Source organism: Equus quagga, chromosome 3 (genome assembly GCF_021613505.1).
Source record: "Equus quagga isolate Etosha38 chromosome 3, UCLA_HA_Equagga_1.0, whole genome shotgun sequence".
Lineage (NCBI taxonomy): Eukaryota > Metazoa > Chordata > Mammalia > Perissodactyla > Equidae > Equus > Equus quagga.
Window position 1 is genome coordinate 96,610,854 of NC_060269.1, and position 10,784 is coordinate 96,621,637.

At 42.2% G+C, this 10,784-nt stretch overlaps 1 protein-coding gene across 1 annotated transcript; it reads right to left on the reverse strand.

The window, feature by feature from the left end:
- Positions 1-711: 711 nt before the first annotated feature.
- Positions 712-7,888, reverse strand: ODAPH (odontogenesis associated phosphoprotein). Its single transcript, XM_046655665.1, is given in 4 exon segments — positions 712-1,083; positions 1,085-1,432; positions 7,436-7,482; positions 7,822-7,888. Coding segments are annotated over 4 exon segments (540 nt in total). The 3' UTR covers positions 712-1,005.
- Positions 7,889-10,784: the final 2,896 nt, after the last annotated feature.

Here is a 10,784-nt window from a genome sequence, read left to right on the forward strand (position 1 = left end):
CCCCATGGCAGAGTGGTTAAGTTTGCGTGCCCAGGGTTCACGGGTTCAGATCCAGGGCGCGCACCTACACATCACTCACCAAGCCATGCTGTGGTGGCGTCCCACATAGAAGAACTACAATGACTTGCAACTAGGATATACAACCCTGTACTGGGGCTTTGGGGAGAAAAAAAACGGTGGAAGATTGACAACAGATGTTAGCTCAGGTCCAGTTTTTCCCCCAAAAAAGCACGCCTTAAAAAAAGAATTAAAAAAAATAAAGAGTTTTTTGGTTAGGTAATTCAGTTTTTGATATCATTAAAGTATTATCCGTAGTCAGACTTCCTGTAACTTTGTTTTGCTTTAATCTTTATAATTTCTTTTTTTGTTGTTGTTAAAAGACTGAGTGGATCTGGAAAGTTCCCAGTACAAGAAAAAAATTTTTGTAACTACTTATGATGACAGATGTTAACTGGAATTATTGTGGTGATCATTTTGCAATATATACAAACGTTGAATCATTACATTGTACACTTGAAACTAATATAACGTTATGTCAATTACACCTCAATAATAATAAATGAATAAATAACTGCTATCTGTAACACTGCCAAACAGAAAATAGAATAAAGCTTTCAGTTTTCTATGATTTCTTTTAAAGTTCATTTTGTAAATGCGCCTTGCTCTGCAAGTTTTCCAGTGAGCATCAAATGGTGTCATTAAGGTCTTCATTTGGTTTATAACAATCTCAGGTTATTTAAATGCTCTTCACTCCAATTTAGAAGAGGGAGGTGATTCTTTTGGCATCTCAGTTTGAATAGGAATTATTTGAACCACCCATTTTAGGTTTTTACTAGTTTAAATGTCCTGTGATCATAAAAAGTTTGGGATAAGAAGAATGTAGTTCCTGCTCCTGTTTTGCGAACATAAATAATCTATAACCAAGTATCTTCACTGCTGACAAGGAGAACAATTTCTAGTTAGTGTTCAAGTGTTTAAGATACTTAATCTTCAAACCCAATAGTTTTAGTTTGGAAAAAGAAAACAGAAATCTTTTATAATCTTTTCCGAGGCATTGGCCTTTTTGGCTTCAGCATGTTTGGGGCTTCTCTCTTCTCTCTGCTTTCCTCAGACGAGCTTCCTCTCCCGACATTTCTTCCAGGGAAATATTGATAATGAGGAGGAAGGCGAACGCGTGGCCAAATAAACGGATGAAACTGAAAACGGCGGTTGCACCATGGAGGGAGGAAAGGTCTGTTTGGAAACCTAATGTAGACTCTGGGCCTTCGTCGTGGAAAAAAAATGAAGGGACACTTGGGTGTCCTTGTGATGGGCTGGATCCTCGTCACAGGGTTCCTTGTGGTGGGGGGAGGGGTGAGTGTAAAGATCTGGCAGTCTGTGGGGTCTCCATTATTTCGTGAGCCCCCAGGAGGAGTCACCACCTCTTCTTGTCCTGGAGGGAGACAACTGCATGTTAGGAAAGAGCAGAAAGGAGATACTATAGGTGTCAGCAGGGGAGAAAGATTGGAATAGAGAAATAGAGAAGTCTCAAAGCCTACTTGGAAGAATTGCCAAAGTGTAATAAAATGAAACATGGATGCACCTTATGACCGAGCCATTCCACTCTGGGGAGTTTACCCAAGAGAATGTGCGTATGTCTACAAAAGACTAGTTCACGAATGTTCACAGCAGCCTTATTTATATCAGCTTAAACTTGCAAACATCGCAAATGTCCATCAATAAGAGAATGGATAAACAGCCTGTAGTCATACGATGATACTACTCCAAAATGAAAAGGAAGAATTACTCATACAACCACATATGGATGCATCCCGCAAATGTTATGTTGAACAAAATAACTTAGATACAAAAGAGTACATACTGTGAGGCTCCATTTATATGAAGTTCAAGAACAAGCAAATGTAATTTATGGTAAAAATTTTTTTTTAATTTAGCTTAAGGTTAGGGTAGGCGTTATTTAGTGGAAAAAGTAACCAAAGAATTCTTTAGATCTTGATCTGGGTGAGTGTTACATGGACACAGATACACACACACACATTTATATTGACATATATACACATATACACATATGTATGCACATATCTTTATATACACACACATATATATGTATATGTAAAATGTGATCAATCTGTACCTTTAAGTTTGTGCATTTTATTGTGCACAAATTATAACTAAATAAAGAAAATTCAGTGGAAAAAAAGAGCTTAATTAATGTTAAGAAAATAAAAATAAATGCTCCTTGAAGGCTATTAATCCAAAAGGCCCATTCGCTTGCCCCAGCAGTGAAATGACTCCCCCAAGAGGAAGGGAGGGGCATCTGCACGCAGCAGGGGAACCAGCACGGAGGGCCCGGATGAAATGAGTTTCCGAGAAGAAATTTGGATCAAGCTCAAGTGTCAAGGTCTTCTCTCTGGCTGTTTGATCCGATCGAATTGGCTATGTAAATCGAAGCTTCCCTTTAGAAAATTACTCCTCACTCCCTTAAGAGACTTACCAATTGCTGGCCTGGAAAGGGCTGCTGAATATGAGCGATGGAAAAATGAGCTCCCTTCAGGAAGGTGAGAGAACTGAGGCACTTAAAAAGAGCTAGATTCCCCTCATCTTTAGAACAGCTGAACTGAGGTTTCTTGGTTGTATTGGGTATGCTTATTGCCTTCCTGTGTTCACAGCCCTTCCAGAGATTCTGGTTCACCCACAACCCCTGGAAAAGTCAGTCCTACCCATCTTGGCTACGGCTGATGGGACTGCTGTTCCACACTCAACTCATTTATTGGCTGGCCAATGACCAATCAGATTCTCACCTGAGAATCTCAACAAAGAGACACAGTTAGTGGCAGATGTTCGTGGAAGGTGTAGGGCAGAGGGTGGAGTGTCAGGTTTTGGCCAGATGAATATTGGGTAAGCAGAGAAGCCAGTGTCTCCAGAGAAGCTGTAGAATGGGGAAGACCTTTTGAAGAGAAAAAGAGACAAGAGACCATGTCGTAAATGAGTGATGGTGAAAGCAGCCTTGGTTTTTGACTATCCAGGGCTGGTGCCTCTGAGGGCTGACTGTACTTGAGGTTCTTGAAGATATCTTTATAATAATCACTCCACATCTAGCTTTACTCTTTTTTTTTTTTTTCTGCTTTATTTCCCCAAGCCCCCCCGGTATACAGTTGTATATCTTAGTTGCAGGTCCTTCTAGTTGTGGGATGTGGGACGCCGCCTCAACGTGGCCTGAGGAGCGGTGCCATGTCCATGCCTAGGATCCGAACCCTGGGCCGCTGCAGCGGAGCATGCGAACTCAACCACTCGGCCACGGAGCCGGCCCCCTAGCTTTACTCTTTTTTAAAGCTAGCTTGAATGGGTATCTGTTTCTTGAATGAAATACTGACTCTTTTTCCCTTACCCATCCAGGCTACTGCGAGTTGAAATCCTGTGATTGAGACTAGATCAAGGCATTTTGAACTACAGAAGATGGTTAAATCTCACATTACTCATTCTTTCCTCCCACACAATTAGATCAGTACTGAACCTTTGTAATGTGAAAACTTTCTGCCAAGAATCTGGTTGCTAGGGGAGAAGCTAGCCTTATTCTTAAGCTCCATCTTGACATTTTGCTGTCAGATCAGGCTTAGCTAGGTCTTGAGCTCTGCCACTCAGTAAGCTGTACTCCAGCTGTTAAAAACCAACCAACCACCCACTCCTTGTAGTCATCTCATTTCTTAAAACTTGAGGCTACTCTCCAAATCCTCCTGCCGACAATGGGGCGTTAGTGGCTGCTAGGCAGGTTTGCTCTGGCTCTGGGATGTCCAGTGGTGTTCAGTCCTCTCTTCTTCTGAGAATTTCCAAGGGCTCAAGACCAAGATACAAGCTTGTTCCAGTAACCACCCCCAAAATGTGGTTCCTACTTCTCTCACCTCAAAGACAAGTCTACACACTTCTGACTCCATTTCCCCCTGACCCCCCACCTATTTAATCTATTGGAATCTGACTTGACTTCCTCCCCTCCACAAGAACTACTTTGGCAAAAGTCATCAGTAGTCCTGGGCTGTTAAAAAGCCCAGAGCATCATCTCCTGCCCTCTTTGCCTGGCTTACTCCTATGCAGATTTCATGTCTCACCTCCTCAGGGTGGCTTTCCCTGCCCTGAGGCTGGCTAAGGCCCCTGGCAGTATGCTTCCACAGCACCCTGTGCGTCCACTTTCATAATACTCAGTCATGTGATTACTTTTCAGCGGTTATATTCCTCCTCCACTGAAATATCCATGTGACCACCCTGTAGACCACTCTCTCTCATCCCTAGCACCGGGCCTGCGGTGGAATTGAATTGACTGAGAGAAATCTCAGTTTCTATAATTGCAAAAGTTACTACGGTCCTACCTCTCAGGAATAATATGATCACCAACCAGCAAATATTTCTCGTTACGTAACATACTGCTGTGCCACCAAAGGCACTGAATGTCAAAGACAAGAGCTCTTCTGTAACCTTAACCATACCAAAGTAGGTCACATATTTTTTTTTTTTTTTTTTTTTAAAGATTTTATTTTTTCCTTTTTCTCCCCAAAGCCCCCCAGTACATAGTTGTATATTCTTCGTTGTGGGTCCTTCTAGTTGTAGCATGTGGGATGCTGCCTCAGCGTGGTTTGATGAGCAGTGCCATGTCCGTGCCCAGGATTCGAACCAACGAAACACTGGGCCGCCTGCAGCGGAGCGCACAGACTTAACCACTCGGCCACGGGGCCAGCCCCAGTAGGTCACATATTTAAATGCAGATTGAGAACACTTTGAGAGGCAGAACAGCATAGTGTTTAAAAGCATAGGCTCTGGAGTCAGGTTCCCTGAGCTCTGCCATTTAATAACAGTGTGACTATTGACAGTTTCCTTAACTTAGAGGGTCTCCTTTTCTTTCTTCGTCAAATGGAGAAAATAATAATACCCATCTCATTGGCTTGTTGCATTATCTGAAATAAGAAATGTAAAGTCCTGAGAACATACAGTTACGCATTTTGTAGGGCTTAGCTACTGTTGTTATTAATCTTGAATGTGATGGAAAGATTCTGTTAGCATGAGCCTCATTTTATTGGGCTCATCTGGTTACATTTTATGTGTAAAATCTGTGCACTATTTTTTTTTAAGCTTTAATTTTTTTTTATTAAATTTTTTCTTTTTTGAGATTGGCACCTGAGCCAACATCTATTGCCAGTCTTTTTTCTTTTTCTTCTTCTCCCCAAAGCTCCCCAGTACCTAGTTGCATACTCTAGTTGCAGGTCCTTCTAGTTCTGCTATGTAGAATGCCGCCTATGCACGGCTTGATGAACCGTGCTAGGTCCACGCCCAGGATCCGAACAGGTGAAACCCTGGGCGGCTGAAGCAGAGTGTGCGAACTTAACCGCTCGGCCACGGGGCCGGCCCCAAAATCTGTGCACTATTGATAGGACTAAAGGGTGCAGATGTTATTAGAACAGGGCCTCCATGAAGACAGGGCCTGTGGACTGTTGGTCTCTGCTTTGTCGCCAGTTCCTAGAGTGGTCCCTGCTTAGAGTGTGCTTGGCACATGGTTGATAAATGGAATGAACAGTCAGGCAGATGTTGAATGCTCCTCTCTGTAGATTTTCGTGAAGCTCAGTGAGTATTTAATTCCAGTCCCAGAAAATTTGTAATAATAATTTACATTTAAAATTAGAGTATGATAAAAAATCAAGCCAAAATATTGCTTGGAGTTTGGACATCAATTTTAAATGGGTTTATTATAGTCTAGACATGAAATTCATAGCATACCAACAATTAGTACTTTAAAAAAAAAGTAAGGATGAGAAGACTTTTTTTTATATATGTAATTACCTGTAGTCTGTGGTTATTTGGGCAGACAACAGCTGGTTTGTAATGGACTATACTGATTGTTAAGAGAAGTGCACCTTATACTTGATGTATAAATATGCAGTTCTTCCTTTACAGGGCACATGGAATATCAGAACAATTCTCATGTGCTTTCACAGCTGAACCAGAAAGAAGTGTAAGTCCTGGGATTAGTTTACTCACAATAACTGCCACTCAATTCATTTTGTAGACTCATGGAATGGCTGGGTTTGGGCAAACCTCAAAGTTTACAGATAAAGAATCTGGAGCCCAGAAACTGTCGCACAGACCTCTTTCAATTCTATGCTGTAAGTCCAGTCGTTTTAACAGTGTGCAGGTTACTGTGTCAGGTGCTGTGGCAAATGCAGAGATGAGAAAGACACAGGGCCTGTGCTCGAGAAGTGGGGAGACGCCGCAGATACACCGACCTATAATACAGAGCAGAGTGCAGCAAGCGCAGGGGTGGATGTACAGACTGTTATAAGGATTCCAAGATGTCTGAGAGAGGTTGCAATTCTAAAATTAGGTGCCTTAAGAAAGCCTTTGTGAAGGCAATACTATAGTGACATTTAAATGTCATTATGTGAACAGAATTGCAGCAAACAGAGGTTAAAGCAGGAAGAGGGAGCAGCCCCAGTTGGCTGGGGAGGAGAGAGAACATGGTGAGAGTGGAGACCCACAGATGGCCATGTCGGGCAGAGCCAGACGGTGTGTGTAAGCGAGCGGTGAGCTGGGTCCGTTGACCTGGAGCTGGAACTTGGATAGAATGAAGCTATACTTGAAGGACTTCCATGCCAGTCTTAGGGATGGTGGGAAAGAGTGAGCCAAATTCAGAAATCAAATCTCCCATGTTAATGGGTGTTTTTCAGATGTGAATAAGCCTCTCATCTCATTATAACCTGTTTAGCTACATATTTACAAAGCTTCCTGAAGAGTGGTTCACTTTCTGGAAAGCAGTGTCAGGTGGCTGGTTCTGTTTTATGTGTCTCTTTTAGATGCCCCTTTTAGCAGGAGATGCTTGGGGGCCTTGTCCTGGGAACCGGCAGGTGTTATTTGTAATCTGTGTCTCCTCGCCATCTGATCACCAGAGTCCATGCAGGGACTGGCCACGGTGACCTCTGGTGGTCTCACCAGCTGCTCTGATGTCTCTGGCCCTCTCCGCTTTGGGGGATGGGAGCAGGGAGCTTGTTGGGGGATGAACAGGGTCTGGCTGAGCCCCCGCAAAGCCTCAGGGGCGTGTGAAAGGGGCAAAGGACTCAGTTTGACTCCTGGGTCTCTCCTTTCTTAACAGTATCTTTTCTGGAACAAAGTGAACTGTGAAAAATCCTTAGATCCAAGTCTCCCTTTCCTTCTCTCTTTCCTTTCTCCTCTCTTCCCTATCCTTCTCTTTCCTCTCCCCATGGGTCTGCAAACCAATTCCAAGGCTGAGGCCACTGGCAATTTTGTAGTGAGGGAAAGGCTAGATGACAGGAACAGTGGAGAAATTGAACCTCATATAATTCTGAAGAAAGAAATCTATGCTCACCTCAGTAGCACCAAGACACAGCTGAAAAAAAATGTGATTGATTAAAGCAGTTAACAGAGACTAAGCACCCACCGCATGCAAATTACTTGGCTGCAGGGGATATAAAAATGTGGACATTGCTGTAATTCAAAGTGGAAATCTTTAGCCCTGTAACAATAACAACTGGTATCTGAATAGTCTTTTAAGTTTGAAGAGCTTTCTTGTATGATGGCTCGTTTGATCCTCACAACCCCCATAATAATGAATATTATTAATACTGTCAATTCACATATGAGGATATCAGAGAGGTTAAGCGTATCTAAAGTCACAGAGCTAGAGCTCTTCGGATGATAAAATTCAGTCTCTTTCTCTTTAACCACACAGATGGATGAATATGTATAATCATGGAGCCAAATTTTGTCTTTTCACACAACTTATTAATTAGTGGGCCCACAATGGAATAAAAACAAAACCCTTACCTTCTGCCACAGTTACCACCAACCAGCAGACCAGTAGCCAGAAGGAGACGCAGAACCGGTGAGCCATGGCTCCTGCCCTGAGCAGGCACTGCCTTGAACCCAACGTAGCTTTTAAGGGGAGTTGGTGAGTCACCAGCAGCCTGATTCAGGTAATTTGCATTGCATAGTGGACCACAGCGATCAGGGCCTGCGGTATGAGGGCAAGAAATCCACAAGGAAATTCCAGACAGTATTTATCAGCCAGAAGCTTCTTATCACCACAGCCAAACATCATTCATCTGTCCTTGGAATTGGGTTGTGGACAACCACCCCCTCACTATCCTTTTCATTCCCTCGAATCTTCTCCCATGTTAGTGCCTTCTCTTAACTCGTGTGTGTGGGTCTCCCTCTGCAAGAGAAAGAATCTGTCCAGGAAATACTCAACACTACTTCCCTCTGGGTAGCTTACTGACTTCAAAAAGCCAAACAGGATGGGGAGGGCACTATTCAAAGTCTTCCTGATCCAGGTGGTTTGAAGAGGCTGTTTACAGGCCCCAGGCAGATTACGGCTTCTTCTTCTCTTCTCTGCTGTTGTCCAGGAGCCAAGGGCAGCAGAGTCAGAAAACTCTCTTCTCTAGTAGCCGTTAGGGTCACTGTCTAAACAAATCTGAAAATTTGGGGAGATTAGCTTAGCAAGTTGTTTTATGGGGTTTCTTCTGATTCATCAAATTGCCCACAAAATGGCCATGGTATATCTGGGCCAGGTTTGTTTGCTGAGAGAAGGACTTGTCTGTCAGCTGCTGGAGGAATGGGAGGGCATGGTCACAAGCGGTTAAGAGCATAAACCTTGGAGTTAGAAAAAACTGGCTCCAGTCTTGGTTCCTTTTCTTACTAGCTGGGTGATCAGGAGCGAGTCCCTGAGACTTGAAACCTCAGATGCCTCGTCTGTAAAATGGGACTTGCGGTATTTCCTTCAGAGAATTGTTGTGATGAATGAAAGAGGTAACTGACAGAAAGCGCCAATCACAGCGCCTGCTCCGTGAAAGGGAGTTGTGGCGTATTAAATTATAGTGACTCCAGTTCTGACTTTGCTCTCTTAAGAGGTTGTATGTGCTAAGGGATTCAATCACTCCAAAGGCCTCCACCTTGACCAGAACCTTTTCCAGGGCATTGCAGAAAGAACAAAACAGAACACAGTCCCTGGCTTCGCTGAGCTGACAATCTAACGAGGGAGACCGTGCAAACCGAGAAGTGAAATGAGTAAGAATGTTAACACTCAAATTAGAAAATGATAAATTCCACTTGATGATAATCCTAGGCAGAATTCTAGAACAGATGATTAAATGGACAGTTTGTCAGCAGTTTGGAAAGGAAGTAGGGATCATCCAGAGCAAGCTCAGTTCCTGAGATCAAGGCATTACCTACTCATTCAACAGCTCTCTATTGACCACGTATCGTGTGCAGACACTGATCTAGGTGCTGGGGCTAAGATAGGGTTCCTGCTCTAGCGGAGCATACAGTTTGGCAGGGACATTAAATATTAACTAAAGAATAACAATAAAGGGTTTTGAATGTTAAGAGAGAGGAAGTACTAAGGCTACAAAACAGAGAAACATAACCTATAATTTTACATCAGTGAGTGTGTATTGCGTCTGCTACTTTGCCCCCTGCATTGGAAGTATATCGCCATGCCAATAAAATTAGATCCACGTAATCTCTTTAACTACTGCCCAGTGTTCTGATCTATGAATGGATTGTAAATTATTTAACCAAAGTTTTGGTCGATGGACATTTGTAGTATTTCTTCTGATCCTCTTTCTTTTCTGTGTTGGATTTTTGACGAGCTTCCAATTGAAGTGTTGATAAAAATAAATAACGAAAGCAAAATAGTGTAACTTTTTTCTCTTTGCATCTATTGTCCTGAAATTTACAAAGTAAAGGAATGAAATTTCAAAAGGAATAAAACTTTAAAAAATTTCATCAAATTCTCATTTGACAGAAAATACTAACTTTTTTCTTTACTATTGGTGTAGAGAGTAACTAAGTCTTGCCATATCTTATTTATTTGTATGTTATATATAAAGTGGAACCAAGTGTTCAACAACACATAGAATCAATGAAGCTGTTGTGAGTTTATCTGGCTATCAGATTCATTCATAAAAATCTTTATTTATCTAAAAAATAGGGAAATATTTCTGAAAGCTTATTTCAAATGTGGTAATTTTGGTAAAAATATCTTTGCAGTCATATGCTTTAAAAATCCACAAATCATAATGTTACTATTTTGTTAAAGGCTGATCAGTGAGATTCTAATTTCTGTATTCCCAACGTCAAGAAAGCTACAATGGCTTTGGGTCACTGCTGTTGATCCGATGTCCACACAGCCGGTTTGTGTTAGGTGTTTTTCTTACAATAACTTCACTAGGAGGTGATGTTGGACTCAAGAAGAGTTACATCTCTTTCTCAAAGACTCAAAGATATTAAGAAGTAAGGCTGAGACTCAGAATTGGGATTTTTCTGACTCCAAAGTTCATGTTCTTTCTTCTAATTCAATATGTTTACTTTGTTTTAAAAATTCATTCATTCATTTACTCACTAATTCATTAATGAACTTATCTTCTCATTTTAATTGACTCTTTTGTTTTATATCCTCTGGCTTAACAGTCTGTGAGGAAAGAGGCTCTTCCCTTAGAAACAACCCGGGGAAGAACTCTGGTCGGCCAACCGGGTCATGTGGCTGGGCAGTGGGGGAGCTCAGACTAGAAGAGGAGGTGGGAGTAACAGACCGGGCCACTAGGGATGTTAACCACGGGGTACTCTGATTCGTGTCTACTACACTATGGTGTCAAATGACCTTCCCACCCCACAATCAGTCTCCAGTATGTGTCACTTACACAGAATACCTGATAACAAACAGGCCGGTCTACGTTCCTGTGAAAATAAAAAAGAACAACTTTCTATTACTAAATGCCTGAAATTGCTAC